This window comes from Drosophila kikkawai, chromosome X (genome assembly GCF_030179895.1).
Source record: "Drosophila kikkawai strain 14028-0561.14 chromosome X, DkikHiC1v2, whole genome shotgun sequence".
Lineage (NCBI taxonomy): Eukaryota > Metazoa > Arthropoda > Insecta > Diptera > Drosophilidae > Drosophila > Drosophila kikkawai.
Window position 1 is genome coordinate 31,810,335 of NC_091733.1, and position 22,835 is coordinate 31,833,169.

Consider the following 22,835-nt stretch of genomic DNA (forward strand, 5'->3'; position numbering starts at 1 on the left):
TAAATGAGACTTGAAAACCATTTGGTTTTCTTTCCTTTAAAAGGAATATAAATATATGTAGCTTTGGGCAAAGGTATATATATATTTTTAGATTTTAGGTTCCCCGCTCTCTTAGCCACTCAACAAGTGTTCTCTTAACCGCCTTGAGCTTTCCCTGGCCAAAAGCTTTCCCTTTGCCGGCCCGCCAAGCCCAGCAGCGGCTGTAGTCGCACGGCGAACCCTCGACAGGAATCAAGCGGGCTCAATTTTTCTGTTACAAAACCAAAATACAAAACGCGCAATTCAAAAGTGTTCAATATTGTAAAGGATTCGGGCCAAAGGACACTATTCCTTGCTCTTCTGGCTTCCTGGCTTCGTTGTTTAGCCCAGTTCCGGCTCCTTGAGGCTCTGCGCACACCTTTGGTTGGCTGCCATATGGCATCATCCACATCCGCCAATGTCAACAGGAACAGGAGCACCTGGATGAAGAGGAAGCCAAAGCCAAGCCACGCACGTGCCGCAAAAAGTTTTGCGCCAAAACTAGAACTCCAGCCAGGTAACAGCCAGGTGGGGGGGGGAAGGAGTGAGTATGTTAGGTGGTTCGGTGTCGTTGTCCTGTTTTTTTATGGCCGAATACAGGTATTCGGGATTTCAGGAGGGTTGGCGATGACTTTGATTTGTGGTCACAAGGCACGCGATATGTTCGTATTGCACTGAAAGCAAAGCCAAAGGGGAAATAATTTGTCCCAGGGGAGCACAGGTTACAGATTTTAAGAAACATAATAGAAAAAGCTTAGATTTAGTGCAGAAAATTATAAGTTAAGTCAATTCTTAAATATTTTTGTAATGATTAATTTTTAAAACAATTTTTTTTCGAGTTTTTCAGAAATATAAAGACATTATAAAGTGCTGAAAATTGGAGCTTACATATTAATACTTATTTTCTTAATATAATAAATAATTTTTAAAGCAAATTCGATTCTATGAAGTACGTTTTAAGAGGTCTTAGAGTCAAGCCCCTGTATCCAAAGTTTTATATAATATTTAAACACCTTTTCGACTTAACTTTTCTACTAAAATGCCTTAAACTTTCTCTCAGTGCAGAATTGCCACCTGTTGTTGTGGTTTTGAGCTTTAAGCGCGTGTTTGGAATCTTTCAATCTATTTTTGGTGGGCAACGACGAATGCAGGCAAGCATAATAAAGGGCTAACGAAAATCGATCAAATTATGTTTTTTTTGTTTTTTATTTTTGGGGGTGGCAACGTCCATTAGGAAGGGGAAATCCCTCATATATACACTTTTATATATATATTCTGGATGGATGGGGGAGTTAGCTGCTGAACTGAATGATCGCCGAGGAGTTGTTCGACCGACAGACAGACAGACAGGCTGGCAGGAGGGAGGGCTGGGGAGACAGGTGTTCCATCAATCAGCCAAATCGAAAGGAGAACGCAATTTCGCCGATTACCACCCAAAAGTATTGAGTGGCCAAAACAAAGCAATAACACCACCATTGATTCCCTAGCGGCTTGCTCCGCAGAGGAAGCGCGCTCACCCTAATCTCCCAACTTATCGGACAGGGTAATTAATTTTTTTGTTTCGGCTCGGCCCCCGAACCCATTGACAATGACACGATGATCACGCACTGATAATGCCAAAGCCAATGACCAGTGACAGTGTGTGGGGGGTGGTGGGATTCCGCTTCAGATTCCAACCAGGCGGCGGTGTAAGGGTCTCCTCTGTGGGTTCCATGGGCAACACAGCGTCATGCTGGCTGGCTGTGGCCCCTGTTGTGTGCGGAACGTGCCAAATGGGCTTCCATTAGACCGTATAGGTAGTAACTGGTAAATGGTGTCTGGTATCTTGTAACTGGTAACTGGTGACGGGTAACGGGTAACGGTAACAGGAGAACCGCAACACCTGCTGCCAGGAGTGGGTGTGCTTTTTAGCTTGGGGTGCAACCTGTTTCTGGAGTTGATTGACTGGCAAGTTTGGTCCTGGAAAAGCTGTGTATATCGAAAGTCAGTAGTTATTATTATTTTAAACAATTAAAAGGCAATCATTTAAGGTATAAAATAATATTGATTATTTATCTTAATTAATTTTAATTTAATTTCTAGGAAAAATCTTAAACGAAAGTTCCTAAGTTGATTGTTTTGCTTTCTAAATTATATAAGTAATCATTTAATTTCTATGAAAAACCTTAAACAGAAGGTCTTAAATAGTTTGGTTTGCTGTCTAAAAGTAGGCAACAAAACTGAGTTCTTGAAAAGTGCTGCCTAGCACACTTTTTGGCATCAAGGATAGTAAAAAGGATCTTCAGACAATTTTAATATTAAATAAAATATATAAAAAAAAAAGATTAAGATTTTAATATTAAATCAAATAAATTAAAAAATATCCATTAAGCAATTTTAAATAAATAGTAATTAGATATCTCTAAAGAATTTTAATATAAAATTATCAAAGAAACCGCTTAAGAATTATGTTAAAATCAATATTTAAACTGTTGGAAAAAGTTTACTAGAAAATAAAACATTTACAAAAAATATTTAAAAAATATTGAAAAAATATAAAACAGTATAAAAAATATAAAGTATATATAAGAAATATTAAAAAAAAATGTATTAAAATGTATAAAAAATGTATAAAGAAAATTATTAAAAATGTATAAAAAATGTATACAAAATGTATATAAAATGTATATGTATATATGTAAATAATGTATAAATTTATACAAAGAAGTTTAGGAACTGAACACATTTTTAAATTGATTTTCAATATCCGCTTTCCCTAAACACTTTCATATTTAAGTTGTATCTGAACCTATAGCTCTTCGCTAGTCTTGAGTTTAATTTAAGGTTATCTCTTGCTGACAATCCAATCTCCTGGTCCATATTGATCCTCTCTTTTGGCCACAAGTTCCTGGCTGCTTTGCTTTTCGGCTCTTGGGACGTTCTGTAACCAACTTAGCATTAATTTAATATACACCTTATGGGTGTCACTTGCCATTGGCAATACTTTGTTCATATTGTTGTTGTTGCTGTTTGTTGCTGTTGTGGCGTCGACAGCGACGCTGGCAGCGACGGCAGCGGCAACAGCGACGGTGACAGCGGCAGCGACAGCAACTTGCTTAAAAGCTAAGGACACGCGCTCAGAACGTTCAGTTCGCAACGAGAAGTCGCCTCGCGCGGTTTTTGCGGCCAAGCAAAACATAAAACAAAAGAAGAAATAAATTAAATAAATTCGAGACGGAGTGAAGGAGAGCGAAAAATAACACAAAAAATCTAAGAAACACGCACACCCGCAAAACAACAAACAAAACACAAAAGACGCGGCGGTGAAAGTCATAAAGAACGTATATAAAAATAAAAACAAAAGCCAGAAGAAGCCACAGTGTAATAATAATAACAATAAAACCAGCCACACAACAAAAAGTAATGCACAAATGAGTTATGTTTGTAAAAACTACAAAATAAAACAAAGCAACAATGCACAGCCACAAAATTTTAGTTCACTGGGAAATAGTTTACTTAATTTAATTATTAGAAAATTATAACAACAAAGATCGTTTTTTAAAATAGATTTTAAGGAAATAAATTAAAGAGTTAAAAAATATAAATAAATAAAATAGAATAGAAAAAATTATACAAATTAAATGAAATGGTTTTTAATTGTATTTGTAAAATGCAGAAATTACATTTTGAAGTTTTAAAATTCTAGGAAATTTTAAAGTAAATTTATCAAGTTTTTTGGAGTTAAATAAATATTAAATTATTTAATTTAAGATTTAATATAACTAATTTAAATATGAAATTCTAATTTTTTAAATTAAATTCAACTGTTTCCTGAATTCTTTATTTAACTTTAAAATATTCTAAATATATTTGGAATAAATATAAATATTATAAAAAGTGCACTTAATCTAAAGAAATATAAAATATCAACTATTTCCCATAAACATTAATATTTTTTTTAAGTTTTTGTTTAGTTTTGCGGCTTTGGCAGTGATTATACAATGCGAATTTAACGACGGTCGCATTAATTTATTTTAGTTTGTGGCCGTTCGGTTCGAGTTTCCATTCCCCTCCACACTTTGTTTGTGTTATATATAATATTGTTTATATATATACACATATATATATATTTTCTTTATGCATATACCGATCGGTATCATCGGCGTTTCACATTTCACGTGGCTAATCAAAAGTAACGAGTTTAATAACCATTTTGCCGGCGTTCGGCCAGTGGGGAAGATTGAAATATTCATGAGCATCACGAGATTTGGATTCTTTTGGCTCTTGAATCAGATCAGATCAGATCAATGCGGGGGGCGTCTATATAGATATAACTGCGAAGATATAGAAGGGGACCCCCTCTGCCTCGAAGCCGGCGCGCAGCTGGGTTAACTAGTTTCGAGTTTTGCAAAATTTGCCGCGCATTAATCCGAGCTTTAAGTCACAGTGGTAATCGGTTGGAGAGTTCCAAACGAAAGTGTTGGATTTTGGGTCTTAGAAGTAATTTTTTTTGTGTGCAACACCTTTTTTTTCTATCTTTTTTTGCCTTTCCAGGGTATCAAAAAAGCTTGCCAGACAGTGAAGGAGTCATTTGTGACCCTATAAATCATAAATTCATATTCTTGATCAGCATCACAAGCGGAGTTTATCTAGCCATGTCTGTCATATTAAGCTGTCATTGAAGACTTCCGCCTTAGCCAGTGTTCACTGTGAGCCAATCATTTGGCTTTGCATCCCCTGCTGAGCCGGGTTGAGCTGCCGGCTGCGATTGCGCGAAACACGTTGGCCCTGATCGCACGTCATGGCAGCAACAGCAACAACAACAACACAGAAAATGACAACAACTTGGCCAGAACGAGGGAGCAGAGTAGAGCAGAACAGACCAAGAACGACGAGCAGTCAGTGCAAAGGAGATGATATCACAAGATCATTAGCTGTCAGAGTCGTAACTTCCGAAGCTCATCTCCGTGGAAACTCTGGGACACATGAATGGGGGCTCGTGGGGGATCTGGTTGTGTCCAGTGCTGACCAGTATCCATATCGGTATCGGTAACTAAGGGGTTTTTACGAAACACCGGCCATAAACCAACCATAATTGCAATAACCAACCCTGAGTTGACCCTCTCGGCTGTCCATCAAAGCCCCGCGTCAAGGCAGGCCAATTGTATATCATCTCTTATCAGTTATCGGTTATCTGTTATCAGTTATCTATTTATCGCTAGCTAAACTCTTTATTTTTTTGTCTTCCATATTCCCCCCAGTGCGATCGCCGCTGATGTCGCCAGCGTTGCCGGCGTTGTCGCTCTAACTGCGAACGGTCTGTGCTCCGCTCTACCTGTCCCGCGGGCTCACCTGGACAACAGCCCATAAATTAGTTGCCCGATAAAAAAAAAGCAGCAGCAACATGTCGCAGTCGCAGTCGCAGTCGCTTGAGGCCTCCGGCGGAGTAGCTGCTCTGGAGGAGAAGCCCCTAAACAATGGCTATCTGCAGGCGGAGGAGCTGAATGCCACGGTGGTGTCGCCGCTACTGGGACAGCAGCAGCAACAGCAGCAACAGCAGCAACAGCAGCAGCAGCAGCAACTCCAGCAACAGCAGCTCCAGCAGAATAAGCTGCCCACTGTGGTGTTTCTCTCGCCCGATGGCAGCGGTGGCGTTGGCCTGGGCAGTGCCCTCCAACGGAGCAGTACCAATCCTGGCAGTGGCGTTGTTGGAGGTCAATCCACGCGCAGCAGCAGCGATTGGTTACTCAAGGAGTCGCAGCAACGTCGTCGCCTACTGATCCTGGCCATTGCCTTTACCGTTTTGGGAGCAGCCATCGGAGCTTTGGCCATTTACTTTGCCAGCGTGCACCAGCGATGTCAGCTGTATCACCTGGAGCCAGGTGAGTGTCTGTCCAACTGCCAGGAAATGTATATCTTTTAAGACTCCATCATCATCATTTATTATGGTATTTATCTAGAGCTTATGGTTGCCACCAGGGGAATTATTGTTGGGAAAATCCATCCGTAAAGTCAGCATTGAAATTTCCAAAGTTATTAGTACATGACACACATGTCTATCTGGAGGGCTTTGACATTGATTAATTTTGTGTGTGTCGACGAGGAGGAGGAGGTGGAGGAGGTGGAGGAGGAGCTTTTAGCTTGTTGCCGACTGCTAAATGGGCCAGCAGCTAATCAAGCGGCATCCTGTGCTCCTGATTCCGTATTTTGCCCTGTTAAGTGAATTTAGCGCCTGTTCTGGCCATCCTCTCGGGTGACTCAAACAAATGGAGCAAAAACTCAATTTCCTTGGTGGAGGAGGAATGGGAGGAGCGAGAACAGGATAACAGAGCAACAGGCTAAAGGATGTCCCTTTTGGGTGGGGAATGGAAAGGGGGAAGGGGCTTGGGCTTGGGCTTGGGAATGCGGCTGATATGTCGGGGTGTTGTAATCTCCGCCCTGTTTGAAATTCAATTACAGAATATGCCAAACAACAAGCGGCAACAGCTCTCGCTCTCCTCCAGCAACAATGACAGCACCTCCTCGGCTTCCTTGATGCCGGTGCCTCCGATTCCTGGAGATTCCTGGATTCACTCTACACTCATCGATGCCAGGCAATGCCTTTTTTGTGGTCTTTCAGTGGTTACAGTGGGGCGATTTTTGGTTTTGAGGGGGGAAATGAAATCAGAAATTAATTGGGAAAAACTATAAGGTTGTTAGGGATTTTTCTATAATTTTTGTTTTTTTTTTACCACAAATTTTATGGAAAAAAATTAATCCTTGATTTTATCCCACACAAAAAATATTTAAAAATAATAACAAACTTATTTATAACGTCTTCAGTTTTCCCTATTCAATGACCACTGTCCACTCCCCTTCCCTTTGGCTTATCTCTTGGTATCCCAGCTCCAAGTCAGGGACATGTCCTGACTCCAGGACTCAATCGACTTCCCTGGGAACACATGGAATAATGCGATTCAAAGCAACTGAAATATTCAAGAGCTGCGAACCGAGTTGCTGCCTGCTTCTGTTGGGGAGCAATTTACATCTTCATGTGCTGCCTCGATTTCGGTTTTATTTTTATTTTTTTGCAAAAATAACAAGAAAACATGAAAATAATACCAACAAAAAGCAATCAATCGGCATTTGCCGGGGATGTCTATGAATTTTTTAAAGGCTGTTAGCATCGATCGTGCATCCTCCCAGCCTCTTTCTTGGACAATCTAATTGAATATGCACACACACAAACATACACACACACGCACAGCGACCATTATCCTGTTTATATTTTGCCGTTATAAAACGTGTTTTAAATGTTTTCATTCATCGTTTGCCAGGCGAGAAAGCCTTGGACGTGGTATGAATTCCACGAACCACCACCATCAAAGCCTATTTTTTATGCCAATTTAAAAATATATCTCCATAAATACCAAATGGTCATCATCATCGCTATCGCCATCATCATTGTCATTGTCTTCATTATCGAGCAGAGAACTTGTGGTAGGCCTGGCCTTGACTATGATTTTCCCATCGCACCACTTTTCCCATTTCCCAACTCTGTTTGGTCCATCGATTTTCCTTCAGGTTGTTTTAGTGGCTGTGAGCCTTAAAGGGAATTTATGAAAATATTTAGCTAAATAAATAAATATATAAATATATTTATGGGAAATATTAGTACTTTCCTTTTAATCTTTGCCTTTATCATGTACTTATTTGTACTTAAGAAAATCCATTTTTAAGGACTTTATTTAATAGCAAATCGATGGAGTTGAAAAGGCTCTAGGTCCTGCTGATTTCCCTTTAATACCCTGGCCTAATCAAATTCCCCTCTTGAAGCATGGCTTCTGGACATTCAACCCAATTGGTCAGGGGAATGTGGCCAGTGGCCAGTGGCCCAGTGCCCAGTGGCTTGTGGTCCTCCACTTAAACCTATTAACGCCCTGGTAAATGTTATTAGCTGGCCACTGGCCAGAGGAGTGCAAGGGAATCGCTTTAATTAATAACTAAAGCTGCCCTCTGAACATTCCATTTTTTATTGACAGCCTCGGCAAGGACAACGTGCAACATGTGTCTCTGCGAGAGGGAATCGTAAAAACACACAAAAAAATATTTATAATTCAAAGAAAAAGAAATAAAATAAAAAAATTAATATATACATTCAAAAATATATAATAAAGAATAATAACAATAAATAATAAAATAAAAAAAATAATAAATAAATATATTACTATTTTTTTTTATATATAAACAAATTCTTTATATAGATAAAATGAAAAAAAAATAATAGTAGCCATAATAAATGTATCTCTAAATATATTTTAAATTAAAGGATATTCTCTTCTATTAATATTATAAAACAAATAATACAATAATTTAATAATATAAAACAAATAATACAAACAATTCAATAGAAAAATACTACATTTATATACTATATATTATATTTTTAAGGATACCGACTTCTATAATATTTTTTTAATATTTTATTTAATATTATTTAAAAATAACTCTGGCTTTTTGGTTTCTCCAAAAATTCTTTGCTGTGCATTTCCCTGCCAAGAGCTTAGTATTTCGTTATTTTAATTTAATAAAGGCCACGGAGCATGGGACTCCTGGCTTCTCTCCCTCTTTTAATGGAAAATTCAAATTCAATTTACTTGAGTGGCCCGCGAATCGCTTGTCGTCTTGGTGAGGTCTTCGACTTGGCCCCCTCTCTCTCTCTCTCTCTCTCTCTCTCTCCACATTGCTCATACGCCCCGTGTGCCGCACTGAACAGTGAAAATCTGTTAACTCTAATTGCAGGCCATGATGACAGCAGACCCAATTCCAGGTGGAACCAGGCAGAGGGACAGGAGGGCAGCCGTGAGGGGCAGGACAACATTTGCATGACCCAGGAGTGCGTGAGAACAGGTAAGCTGGGCAGAGGTTTTTCCGGGGTGAAAAGTCTCCTTTGGGTTTCTAATTGAAATTAATGCAGGTGGTTGGTGGGGATTTGGAACTGTGTGTGGACTGGGAATTTGGGTTCGACAACTTAATGATACCAATAGGAATATAATAAGGGTAATTATTACGAAAGAAGTAGCTAAGATTGAAATTTTAGAGGGGATTTCAGGGGTTATAAGTTTAAGGGAAAATCTGGAAATTAAATTTAAACTTTAGCTTTAAAAGTAAGCATCCTTTTTTAGTAGAAAGAAAATACATTTAAGAAATATTTAATTATAAAAAGTAACCTTTGAAGACTTGTATATACATCACATTTAATTTTTATTTATTTTCATTTATTTTCACTTCATCCTTAAGCTTAAATATATCCTTAAATTCAGGCCAAAAACGGCATTATTTCCGTAGAAGGGTGTCAGGGCCTTGCACAACCATCTAATATGTGTGCGGTTTTATTTGTGTTGTAAATTATTTATCAGCTATTAAAGACAAGTTAAGTGCCGCGGCCATCGTTTAATGATGGGTACAGCGACATCTGCTCCCTGAAATGTCCCTGCCAAATGCACTTATGCCCAAGTCAGACACCTCAAAGTCAGTCCACCCCCAGAGGGGAAATTACTTTGGTGATTGATGGCTTGGCATACCGCTAGATACACCTGTCCAGGTGCAGGACATTCCGGGAATAAGCAAAAGCTACAATTACTGAACAAACGACGGACAGGCAGTAGTGATGCAATCAATTCCTTGGACTGCTCCACTTTGGCTAGCATACTTTTTGGGGCTGCATGAATATTAATAGAGGGATTTACGTCAATTGGTAACCCAGATTGGGTCTTAAGGAATACGCAATCGAAGTTTTGGATTATAGTATGGTTTTTAGTTGGTACAAAAAGTAAGGGAAGTCGGGTAAAGAGTTGGGTTAGATGTGGAATACGGATTTTAAATCGATATTTTAATAAATAAATTTTAGGGTAAGAAAACCTTAAACCTTAATAAAGAAAAAGCTTACAAATTACGTTTCCCTTCTTCTTTTTTAATGCTCAGACTTTTAATTTAATTTCAATTCGAAAATTCCAAGAATGCAATTTTCTTGCCCAAAAAACCTTTACCATAAATCAAAAGGCTTTTCCGGAAAATTCCCAAAAGAGTGCGAGCTGCTTTGTTTGGTTTCTGCTTAATGATTCCCAGAACAAGTCCTTGATTTATGGATTGTCAACGATGCAAGACCAGGTCGGCGGCTTGTTCCTCCTTCAAAACTTTTGTCTGGCGCAAAAGTTGGCGGTTAGCAAGTGCATTCGCTTATCGGAAAAGTTTTTCGGCCTATGATTTGTGGGCCAAAGTTATAGCAGGTGGTGGGTGGTGGTTGTTAAGTTATGACCACAAAAAAGGGTATTAAGCAGCTAATTGCGCATCAGCTGCACCGCTTTCCACGAGGCTAATATAACGAAAAAGATAAAAAAGATTAAAAAGATAACCCTAAACCATAAACACACACATTCACAGCGGCCTCCCTGCTCTCGGCCATGGACCTTGGGGCCGATCCCTGCGAGGACTTTTTCCAGTATGCCTGCGGCACTTGGAACAAGCTGCATCCCATACCCGAGGACCGCAGCTCCATTAGCACTTTTGAGGTGGGTTTAACCAGGAATAACCTGTTGATCACTTACCTTTTTAACTTCCTCCTGCTCCCCCCAGGTCCTGTCTGACCAGCAGCAGGTGATCCTGCGTGGCGTCCTCGAGGAGCCCCTCGATGAGCGCGACAACCAGGCCACCATCAAGGCCAAGACCTTCTTCAAGAGCTGCATGGACATACGTGAGTTCTATATAAACACCCTACAAGCTACATATCCTTTTACTCCCTACCTCCTTTGACCTTAGCCCAGATCCGTAAGATCGGCATTGGGCGGCTGAAGGAGGTGCTGCGCTCTCTGGGCGGCTGGCCAGTCATCGAACGCGACTGGCGTCCTCCAGAGGATCTCTCCGTGGAGCGTCTGATGGGCCAGCTAAGGCTGAAATACAGTGAGCCGGTCATGATCGAGCTGTATGTGGGTGCCGACGACAAGAACAGCTCAGTCAACATCCTCCAGATGGACCAACTGCAGTATGCCCTGCCCTCTAGGGATTACTACCTGAAGGAGAGCAGTGCCAATGACCGGCGGGCCTATCATCGCTACATGACGCAGGTGTCCCTGTTGCTGGGTGCAGATCCAGCCTCGGCCGCTGCCGAGCTAGAGCAGGTGGTCCTCTTCGAAACGCAGCTGGTGAATGTCTCCCTGGCGGAGGCAGATCGTCATGACACCAGCGCCGTTTATCGTAAGACCACACTGCCGGAGCTGCAGCAACTGGTGCCGGAGGTTCAGTGGACGGAGTACCTGCAGTCGGCCTTGGGCAAGAATATTGCCCTGCAGCCGGACGAACCGCTGGTCACCTATGGCCTGACCTATCTCACCGAAATGGGCAAGATCCTGGCCCGCACCGAGCGGCGGGTGGTGCACAACTACATGCTGTGGCGTCTGGTCATGTCGCTGACCACCCACATGATCGATGAGTACCAGCGGGAGCGGGTGGAGTTCCGCAAGATACTGCTGGGTATCCAATCGGAGCGAACGCGCTGGTCTCAGTGCGTGGAGTGGACCAACAAGAAGCTGGGCGTGGCCGTTGGAGCCCTCTTCATACGGGATAACTTCAACCAGGAGAGCAAGGCGGTGGCTCTTGAGATGATTCATACGATAAGGGCGGCCTTCAACGAGCTGTTGGCCGAGAATCACTGGATGGATGATGAGACGCGGGCGGTGGCCAAAGAGAAGGCGGATTCGATGAACGAGCGGATAGGTTATCCCGAGCTGCTGACCAATGCCACCGAGCTAGAGCAGGAGTATGTGAATGTGAGTAGCGAAAGGTTTCTTTAGGGTTAACTTTGAGCTTTATTTAATCCTTGGGCTTGCCTTTAGCTGACCATTGTCCCGGACAACTTCATAGACAACGTGCTGAGCATCCTGCAGTGGGAGTCCGAGAAGGTGCTCAATCTCCTCCGGCAGCCGGTGGACAAGGAGAAGTGGACCACCGAGCCGGCGGTGGTGAATGCCTTCTACAATCCCAACAAGAACGATATAGGTGGGTCTTTAGAGTCCCTTTTAAAATTATAAAATTATGTATAATCTTTCATCTTGAACAGTATTTCCCGCTGGCATCCTGCAGCCCTTGTTCTATAGCCAACACTTTCCCAAATCCCTGAACTATGGCGGCATTGGTGTGGTCATTGGCCACGAGATCACCCATGGCTTTGATGACAAGGGCCGGCAGTTCGACAAGGAGGGCAACATGATGCAATGGTGGAACAATGCCACCATTGAGGCCTTCCGCGAGCGGACGCAGTGCGTCATTGATCAGTACTCGCGCTACAAGATCAACGAGGTGGACATGTTCATGGACGGCCGGATGACGCAGGGCGAGAATATAGCGGATAATGGTGGTCTCAAGCAGGCCTTTAGGGTGAGCTAAAAATAGAATAATAGAAAATCTCTGGGATCTCTAGCTGGAACCTCCTTTTTTTTAGGCCTACAAAAAATGGGAAACTCTGCATGGGCGGGAGCCCCAGCTGCCTGGTCTGAACATGACCCACGATCAGCTCTTCTTTCTCAACTACGCCCAGATCTGGTGCGGTTCCATGCGCCCGGAGGATGCACTGACCAAAATCCGTTCGGCGGTCCACTCGCCGGGCTTTGTCCGTGTCCTGGGGCCGCTCTCGAATTCGTGGGATTTTTCCCATGCCTACAATTGCCCGTTGGGCAGCACCATGAATCCGGCGGATAAGTGCAGCGTGTGGTAGTCATTGGCCAGTAGTCAATAGTTGGCGTTTTTTTTTATATATTTATATCGCATACTATAACGGTATATAATTATATATACACGATAATACACGAGTAGAGATATGATCGATCACCTGAGATGGACAATGCGAGACGGCTCACTTGTTCCCAAATTTTTTTGTGTAGTTTCCTGTTTTCCCTCCTTATTATTATTATTTTGTTTTTGTGTTTGTTATAGCGCAGTAATGTTTACCCTTTAAATACCTGGCTATAAAGATCTATAGTGTAGCTATGTACGAGTATTTATGTGCTAGGCGAGAACGGTACTCTGGGCCCCGCACTAGCCACAACCCTCCTAGGCTCCTCCCCAAGCGAAGAACAAACAAAATATATTCGTGAATAAAGAAAAAAAATATGAGAAAATTAAAGGTATACTTTGTTATTTGAGTTTTTGGTACGTATACGTGATATTTCTAGGAAGTGGGTCTATATTACGTATACGTAATCTTTTTTTGGATCGATATTGGTTACGTGATTTTTAATCTTGTGGATTATCGGAAAAGCTTAGTTTTAAACGTAGATAATCTTTAACTTGAATTAAGTAACCAAATGCTGACCGCCTGGAAAAAGTAACGAGTAAAGAAATACTGGAAATCTGGAGAAATTATATAAACATTTTTCGAGTAGCATCTTGAATTAAAATCATGAAAGAATGACCGTTTAAGGAGTAACCACCTCCTGAAAAAAGTAACGAGTATAAATAAAAGCAGTTTAGAAAAGCAACCTTTCTGAAAAGTAACGAGTAAAATAAGCATTTCTCCAACACTCTTTTTTTCTTTTCAAATTCTCTTTAATTTATAATGTTTTTGTTTTTGTTTTTGTTTTTCGCTGCTTTACATAGTATGTGTTCTCAGTATATATACGTATCTAGTGGAACCAATTGAACCATTCAAATCATACGCAAAGGGCACGCAACGAAATGATTACAACTTGGCTATGGCTAATTTCTTGCAGATCTTCTGTGTTATTTATTTTTAATTTTTGTTTTTTTTACAGCTGAGAGGGGGGATAGTGGTGCTCGATTCTAACTTCCGTTTGTTTTTTTGTGGGGAAACAAATTCATTCACATTTAATTGTATTCCTTTTGCTCTAACTTGGCAAGGAGAACTTATGTTTTATGGTTTCTGGGTTCTGTTGTTGTTCTGGTTGTTGTACCTGCATGGAGCTAAAAGCAAATTTGCTTAGTTTTGCATTTCGTTGGCCTTTAAATGGCATTTAATTTTAAATTTAACTCACTTTTTTGCTAATTTTTCGTATTCGATTTGTTTAGTTTTTGTTTTTTTTTGTTGTTGTTTCTTTAATGAACTTATGTTTTGTAGCAGTGTTTTACCTAATTATTAATCAACAAGAAGAAACGCTCCTTATGGGCTGCATTAAAACAAACACACACACAACTAAGATCAGGAAAGAATATAGTTTCGTTTCGGTTTACTTCAAGCGGCTACGTTTAAAAAATTACAAAAAAAAAACATTACATACACACACGTTCAAAACTACTAATGCGCATTACATTAAACCTAGTCATAAACTCCATGCTGTTTTAATATTATAATTTTTTTTTAGTTAGTTTTAGCTTAAGTAATTGTTTGGTTTCGTTTTCTTTACGTTTTTTAGTTTTTTTTTTAATAGTTTTCAGAACTGCCTAGCACTGCTTTCTCTTAGTTTACAACGCCATGCACTGCTTGGATTGCTTTCGGTTTACGTTACGCCTTGCCGTCGCACTGCTTGCGTGGTGTCTGTGGTGAGTTTGTGTGAGAGGGACAGAGACAGAGATAGGGAGAGATAGATAGTTATATCTAGAGAGAGACAGGGGACTGGAGCTAGGCGAGAGAGATAGAGAGAGGGCGATTTTGTTGTCGAATAAATTTGTATAAATTGTATATATATTTGTGTATATATATATATTCGTAGAGAAAGGCACAGATGAAATTATCATATAATTAAATTTGTTGTCTCCTTCGCTTTCGCCCGAATCCTTTTTTTATACCCTTGCAGGGTATTATAATTTCAGTCAGAAGTTTGCAACGCAGTGAAGGAGACCTTTCCGACCCTATAAAGTATATATATTCTTGATCAGCATCAACAGCCAAGTCGATCTAGCCATGTCCGTCTGTCCGTCTGTCCGTCTGTCCGTTTCTACGCAAACTAGTCCCTCAGTTTTAAAGCTATCTGAATGAAACTTTGCATATAGTCTTCTATATACTCTCACTGCTATATATGTCGGAACGGGCCGGATCGGACGACTATATCATATAGCTGCCATACAAATGTTCAATAAATTTTTAGAACAATAATTTTAACTTGGCTGTTTTTCAATATTATTCCATCATTTTTGAGATATAGCCTTTTTATATTATTCCAGAATTTTGGTAAAAATTTTATGAAAATCGGACCACTATATCTTATAGCTGCCATAGGAACGATCGGGAAATTAATCAAAAAAATTATAACTTCGTTGTTTTTCAACGTATTTTAATCTACTTTGACACATGAGCTTCTGGTATTATTTCAAAATTTTGGTAAAAATTTTATGACAATCGGACGACTATATCTTATAGCTGCCATAGGAACGATAGGGAAAGTAATAGAAAAAATTATAACTTCGTTGTTTTTCAATGTATTTTCATCTACTCTGAGATATGAGCTTTACTTATTATTATAGAATTTTGGTATACATTTTATGAAAGTCGGACAACTATATCATATAGCAGCCATAGAAGCGATCAGATGTAGAGAAAATGTAAAGCTGGGAATGTATAACTGTAACTGTCAAACTGCAAACATAATAAGTATAGGTAAAATGGTATGTAACTCAGTTTAGTGTCTGTTTTCGGCATTATAATTTATGACATAAATATGAAAACCAATCTGCAAGGGTATACAAACTTCGGCGTGCCGAAGTTAGCTTTCTTTCTTGTTTTTTGCTAAGTTTGATTTTAAAGTTTATCTAAACTGGAGAGCTCCTATTCTTCTTCTTAACTTCACTTCCCTTTTGTCGTTTCCTTTTCGTTTCTTTTTGTTTTTGTTTTTCTTTCCTACAGTAACAGTAACAGTGTGTACAAAGAGTGTAAAATTGTTGTCCTTCCTTTCGGTTTCCATTTCCAGGGGTTTCCTTTGAAAAATTAGCTTAGATCATGTTTTTTAAAAAATTGACAGTGTTAAGTTAGTGTTAATCGCGATCTAGATCAGTGGGAAGGTATGTAGGGATGCCGACCACTGATCTAGATCATCATCTATCCTTGTCTTGTTCTACTCGTATTATATTTTTTTTTTACGCTGCAATCAAGTGCCTAGAAATACTCTCTATTGTAATTCGTTGATAGTTCCATATATACACTTTATATAGTCATTAAATATTAATCTTTAAGTTTCTACTACTTCTCTGGGTTTTGTTTTATAAATGCTACCTTTTTAAGTTCTTCCTTTTCTTGTAGTTCAAATGTCTGAGAATTATTTGGGTTGTTTTTATATTAAAAAAAAAAAAAAAAACACAAAAGTCCTTGAACTTTTAACCTTAATGCATTGGCCTTGGCACTGTGTGTGGGGGTCCTAGAGTCTGGAGTTTTTTGGAAGCCTTTGGTGAGAGGGAGAGAGATATAGGCAGAGATAGAAAGGGAGAGAGGTGAGCAAAGATTGTCGACCAGATCGTAATAGTAAGGGTGTTCCATTGTTCTAGTGTGTGTGTTTAAGTACCTAAGTAAATTCGTTTGCACAAGGTCCATGTTCTGCCCCTTTTAACCGGATTTCCTGCCAAGAACGCCATTTTGTTTTTCTCGTTTGTTTTAGGTTAGGTTTAGGTACAATCTTAAGAGCTACAGTTTTTTCTATTGCTTATCAATTCTGGTTTCTGTTTTATGCTTTCTGCTTTCAACTGCTTTCAACTGCTTTCGGTTTCTGCCTCTGTTTTTAGGGGTTTTCCTGGGGCTACGCTACATAAAATACACTCAAATACATATGCATACATACAGGCTTCCTATATATACAGATCGTGTTTCCGGTGTATCGTATATAAACGGTTTCAACTTTAAGAGCTAATCACAGAGTTGATGATTCTTTGTTCACAAATTTCCATCATGTTTTTATCTTTTTTGTATGTGTGTATGCAGTATCGCTATAAGTATCATATATATATGTGTATATATGTATGTATATTTAACTGTATATATGTAAATCGCATATAACACTTGTATATAATCGTCATCGGGCATCGTTATCGTTTTTGTTTGTTTATTTTTTTTGGTAATCTCGGCTGCTACTTGAAACGGAAAACACTCTAATCAACGTGAAACGTAGCTACGCTGCTCCTTTTCCTCGTATAGTTTTTTGTTCTTATAAGTTCTGGTTTGTTAAAGTTATGAAAACCGTAGGATTGCACTAAAAACAGTTGACAATTTAGCTTACTTGCTTTGCTTTTACGTTTACTATTTTATTTTTACTTTTACTTTTACTTTTACTTTTACTTTTACTTTTACGTTTACATTTACGTTTACTTTAACGTTTACTTTAACCTTAACTTTTTGCTTTTTCTTATGTTTTCTTTTACTTTTACAACTCTTTCTTTTTATTTTATTTTATATTTTTTTTTGGCTAAGAATAGTTTTTACCAATTATCGCTTTTACTTTTACGTTTACTTTAATGTTTACTTTTCGTTTTTCTTACGTTTTCTTTTACTTTTACTTTCTCTTTTACTTTTACAACTCTTTCATTTTATTTTTTTTGGCTAAGAATACTTTTTACCATTTATCGTTTACCGTTTTAAGTTGTATTTGCTATCGATTAAACATTACATTTGTTTTTACTTCTTTGCATGCTCTGCGATCGTTATCGCTTATCGTTTATCATCTATTGCCTATCGTTTTAGTGGTAAATTTCCTCCTCCTGAAAGCCTCCTAAAGTATTCTCCTAATGTGTGTGTGTGTGTGTGTGTGTTGGGGAGGTGGAATCCAGGACTAAGGTGACCTTCGTCCCGGATTACATACGTTACATACATATTTATAGGTTGCAAGGATATATATATCTAGGATCTAGTCCATGGAGGACTGCGGCGACTTGACCAACAGCAGCTCCTTGTAGTCACTGTCCCTGTCCTCCGCCTCGTTGTCCTGCTGCTCCCGCTGGTCCATGCGCCGCCGCTCGCTGATGATCCGCAAAATGTCCGCCGAGTCCGACTTGCTCAGGCCGGACACATCCGCCGGCGGCTTGGCATCGTTGCCCATGTCCAACGAAGTGGCAGCAGCCACCGAACCGGAACCGGAAACGGACACAGAAACGGATCCCGAACCTGCAGATCCTGCCTGAGCTGGCAGCAGCAGCGAGCTCTCGTCCATGTCGGCGTCCTCGTCGAGGGCCTGCTGCTTGAAGAGCTGCTTGGTGCTGCCGCTGCGGCTGCGCGGCGGCATGGACCGGGGCACGGACAGGAGCAGGCTGCTCCTCATGCAGCCCTGATCGACGGACTGCGACCAGCCAAAGGGTCGTCGTGGGGCCAGGGGCATAGCCATGGGCATGGGCATTGGCATGGGCATCGGCGATGGTAGCGACAGCTCCATGGGCATTGTTATGGCCATCGGTGGAGGCGTGGGCTGGGTCGGTGGCAGTGGCAGCGGCAGCGGTGTGACCGGCGTGGCCACCAGCGAGCTAACCACAGCCAGGGTTTCGCTCTCCGAGGTGTTGTCCATATGGCCCACATCCGCGCTGCGCACGCTCCGGATGTCATAGGGCACCGCCGACGACTGCACACCGCCCTCCGACGACTCGAGGCTCTCGAAGATGGTGCCGCGCCTATAGTCGAGGGCGTCTCCGCCCCAGGGCAGCGAGTCGCAGCTGGTGCGCTTGGCCTCCAGGTTGCGTCGTCGGATGGCCTGCTCGTCCAGCGAGCGCTCCTTGGACAGCACGCCGCGCTTACGGAAGCCGGCGGCCGCGGAGGCGCGACGCCCGCGGCGGCGATTATCCAGCGGCGGTAATGGGAGGCCGGCACTGCCACCAGCCGGCAGATCACCCGTTCCACCTCCCGTTGCCGTCGCTGAACCGCCGAAGGGCTCACCCAACCGGGCGCCGAGCGCCTGAGGCGTCAGCGTGCCGCCCATCTCGGCCAGACTCAGGCCGAGGACAGTCTGTGGCTGGTTGAAATATTGAACGGTTTGGCGACGGCCTCCAGCTCCAGCTCCCGCTCCCGCTCCCGTTCCCATTCCTGTGCCAGGAATAGTCGCTCCCGACGCTGCCTGGTTAAGATTCGTGGCCGCCGAGCTGGTCAAACTCGAGCTGGGATTTGCTGGAAACTTTTTATCCAGCGATGGGGTACTGTAGATAAAGTTCTTGGGCAGCGACTTGACCTTGGCAAGGGGACGCGGTGGAGCGGCCGCCTTTGATTGCGCCTCCGCCAGCTGCTGGCACAGCTTCTGCTCTTGGGCGAACTCCTGTTCGCGCACCAGCTCGCGCTCGAGCTCCACCTCCATATCGAGCTCATCTTCCATTTGCTTGTGGCTCTCCTCGAGGTGTTTCATCAGTACAGCCACGACGACGTTCACCAAAACGAATTGCGCCATTAGCACGAATATCACAAAGAATATGGGAGCAATAACCGAGCTGACGCAGCAATTGCGTACACAATCGGCCGCGTCATCGCAATTATCCCTCAGCGTGTCCTTCATGATGCCGTTCCAATTGTCGCCAGTCGCTACGCGAAACAATGTGAGGAAAGCCATGCCAAAGTTGGCGAAGTGCGCGTGCTCGCCCAGCCCCTGGCAGGGTATCTCATCGGAGCACTCGAGTCGCCCAAATAGCTCCACGCCCAAAGCAGCAAATATGAAGAATAGCAGGAAGAACAGCAGCCCCAGATTGCCCACCTGGGGCAATGCCTGCATCACGGTATCCAGCAGAGCCCTTATGCCCTTGGCCATCTTCAGCAGCTTGAGGACACGGGCAATGCGCATCACACGCATCACCCGAATGATGGTGGGGTTGATCGGTATAATCTTGGTCTCCAGCTCCTCGAGGACGATGCCCACAATGGAGAGCAGGACAATGCCCACGTCCAGCTGGTTCCAGCGATCCTTGAGGTACAGCTTCCAGCCGAGAGCCACCAGCTTCATGTTGGCCTCCAGTATGAACACCGCCGTGAAAAAGTAGTTGAAGATCTTCAGGGCGTACTTCAGGGGATTGGGCATCCGGTAGTATTCCATGGCCATGGTGACCACATTCAGCCCAATGACGGCGGCAATGGCCAGATCAAAGTACTTGGAGGTGACCACATTGTGGACAAACATCCGGGTGGGCGTGTAGTTGGTGTAGTAGGGAGGTTCATGCATCCGGCGGCGCTTCTTTTCCATTTGCAGCGCCCGCTTGGCCGCCCGCCGGATCTTCTCCTCCTTCTCCTGCTCCTCGCGACACCGATGGAAGTTCTCCACCACCACGCCCACGAACATGTTGAGCACGAAGAAGCCCACCAGCAGGATGAAGGCAATGAAGTACAGTAGCCGCCACTCGTTGTAGTTGACAATCGGTTGTTGGTCAACGCCAACGGCATCGAGTCCAGTGTACATGATGTTCACCCAGCCATCGCGGGAGCTCAAGACAAACAAGGACATCAAAGCCTTGCCCAGATCGTCAAAGTTGTACTTCCGGTTTGTCCAAACGTTGCCCGGTATCCGGCGGCACTCGTCCGCGTTGCGCACGCCCTTGATGTTCTCGCCCTCGCAGTAGTAGAAGGTGCCCTTGAACAGCTGCACGCCCAGGATGCCGAAGATGATGAAGAAGGTGCAGCAGATCAGGACGATGTTGCCGATGGGACGCAGGGACGATAAGAGCGTTTGCACGACTAGTTTCAGACCCGGGGCGCGGTTGATCACCCGCAGCGGCCGCAAGGATCGGAGTAGTCGAAACACCTGGTAAAGGACACGGCGAAGAGAAGGGGGGAAACGAGAGAAAAGGAGAAAGAAACGACAGTTTCCTTTGATTAATTGAGCTTGGATGTGGTTCGTGCATCGGCTGGCGGATTTCCGTTCGCACTGCTTGCGCGCACAGGACGCCGCCAGGCGGCGTCACCGGGCAACATGTAAGTAAGCATGAAAGCAAGTAGCAACGGTGAAAGGTGACTATTTCAATTATTGTTAAATTTAATAAATTATTTAATTCAAAATCAGTGTAGCAACCGGCTTCAAAATGGGCTCTAAAAAAAGAGGAATTAATTGTAAGTATTAAATGCAAATAGAAACTCAGCTTGGGAAATAAAGCATAAAACGAGGTAGTTTTATAAGGAAATAATTAAATAACTAATTAAGTGACGTAAGTAAATTAAATAATTAAATTAAATAATTAATTAAATATTGAAATTAATTAATGAAATTAAATAATGAAATTTAAATATGAAATGACAGATTAAATTAAATAATTATATTAAATAATTAAATATAATAATAAAATTAAAAAAAGAAATAAAATAATTAAATGAAATTATTCAATTAAATAATTAAATTAAAATATATATTTAAATAATTCAATAAAATTTTAAAATAAATTAATTTAAAAAAATTAAATTTAATACTTAATTAAAACAAATTAAATAAAATAATTTAAAATAAATTAAACTTTCATTTTCAAAGCCACAAGATTTATGGTCAACATTGCCTGAACAACAAAGCAAGTCAAGTGAACGGTAATACTGACAATTCAAAATGAATATTTATGAGTTAAAGCGGATGTATACTGGGTGTAATTTATAATTTATATTAACTATAGATGAGGATGTTTCTGGGTAAGACTTGGACTGGCACTGGCTTGGGCAGAGATATAGGGGTATGACACTAACTACTAATGAAGTCTTTGAATTTGAAAAAAAAAAAACTAGAAGACTGAAGAATTTGCATGGAAAGGGAGTAGAAATAACAATTTTAAATTATTTTTTAAGTCATATTTTTAAGGCTTCTTTACTTTGTTAAGCTTACAGTGTCATATCCCTACCAAAATTATTAGGATAAGGGTAAACTATTTACAATACAATTACGCAATGAAGGCGAGTCAACAAGATACTTAAATTTTGTTTTTTGGGGAATTTTATATATAAGTTTTCTTGGGGAAAAGGGTTTTCTACACACACATAATAAATGGTGAACGCAATTCGGATTTTTTGTTTTGTTTCTTTGCTGATTTAACGCTTATGACAGCGGAAATTTACCTGCGAGTTTCAGATCGATATACAATATTTATATATAGAAATAGAGAGAGAGACCCGATTTAGAGGTAGGAAACCAAAACGAAAGAGTTTTCGGAAAGTGTTTTCGTGTGTGAGTGTGTGTAAGTGAAAGAGATAGCACATATAAAGACAGAGAGGGCCAATCATTAAGATTAAGAAACCAGAAAGAGGCAGATAGATAGAGAGAAAGAGAAAGACAGCTCTAGGTGTTTTCAGTGAAAGCGAGACATAGACAGAGCGATAGCGATAGCTTTTCTGATCCGCGTGCACAGCCCAGCAGCCATATCAGGTTAGATTCTATATATAATGGGCGTGGTCGGATCTGGGCGTGGTTCTTGTAGCTTTTCTGGCTGATTTGATGGTCTGCGCGCTGGTGGCAATCGCTTGTTTCTGAAGATCAACTGCTTCGGCGGGATAGCTCTACCTGTCCCGGGGCCGTACTTACCCTTAAAATCCCAAATATCCTCGGACTCGATTCGCTAATCAGGGACATTAACAAATCAATTATGGAAATGGTAACCAAAGATCCGTCCATGATATTCCAGCCGGAGGTGAAGTAGGCATCGTGGCCATAAAACATGCCAGTGGCCACTACCTACGAGAATATATTTTAGATTAATCCGAAAAGGATATAAGGATATCAAAGGACCTTTACCTTGATAAACATTTCGACGGTAAAGACAACGGTGAACACGTAATTGGCTGTGGCCAGGAACAATCTTTCGGTGCTGGTTGGAGGGATGTTTGGTCTTTCCATTGCCAAGGTGATGCAGTTGAGCGCTATAAAGAGCAGGACCACATTGTCGAACCACTTCTGGTTGACGAACCACGTACAGATTTGCCGGAACCTAAGGGAAACAGT

General features: G+C 41.6%; 2 protein-coding genes across 4 annotated transcripts in view; one reads left to right on the forward strand and one right to left on the reverse strand.

Moving 5' to 3' along the window:
- The first annotated feature begins 207 nt into the window (after nucleotides 1-207).
- Nep1 (Neprilysin 1) lies at nucleotides 208-13,130 on the forward strand. 3 transcript variants are annotated; one of them, XM_017175007.3, is made up of 9 exons: nucleotides 208-535; nucleotides 5,259-5,879; nucleotides 8,779-8,886; nucleotides 10,420-10,547; nucleotides 10,612-10,729; nucleotides 10,795-11,801; nucleotides 11,868-12,030; nucleotides 12,092-12,408; nucleotides 12,473-13,130. In XM_017175007.3, exons 2-9 carry the CDS (start codon nucleotides 5,402-5,404, stop codon nucleotides 12,743-12,745), a joined length of 2,592 nt encoding a protein of 863 aa, XP_017030496.1. In that variant the 5' UTR covers nucleotides 208-535; nucleotides 5,259-5,401; the 3' UTR covers nucleotides 12,746-13,130. The 3 variants fall into 3 exon arrangements, with proteins under 3 accessions (XP_017030496.1, XP_017030497.1, XP_070144794.1); XM_017175008.3 differs by lacking the exon at nucleotides 208-535 and adding an exon at nucleotides 3,161-3,417; XM_070288693.1 differs by lacking the exon at nucleotides 208-535 and adding an exon at nucleotides 4,479-4,497.
- Nucleotides 13,131-14,964: 1,834 nt separating this feature from the next.
- Ca-alpha1T (Ca[2+]-channel protein alpha[[1]] subunit T) overlaps nucleotides 14,965-22,835 on the reverse strand; it is a 105,122-nt gene continuing 97,251 nt past the window's right edge. The window contains exons 23-25 of the mRNA XM_070288044.1: nucleotides 22,629-22,821; nucleotides 22,419-22,568; nucleotides 14,965-20,666 (exon numbers count right to left, since the gene is read on the reverse strand). Of these exons, the coding sequence (XP_070144145.1) occupies nucleotides 17,811-20,666; nucleotides 22,419-22,568; nucleotides 22,629-22,821 (3,199 nt within the window). The 3' untranslated portion in view covers nucleotides 14,965-17,810. The remainder of the gene's footprint in view (nucleotides 20,667-22,418; nucleotides 22,569-22,628; nucleotides 22,822-22,835) is intronic.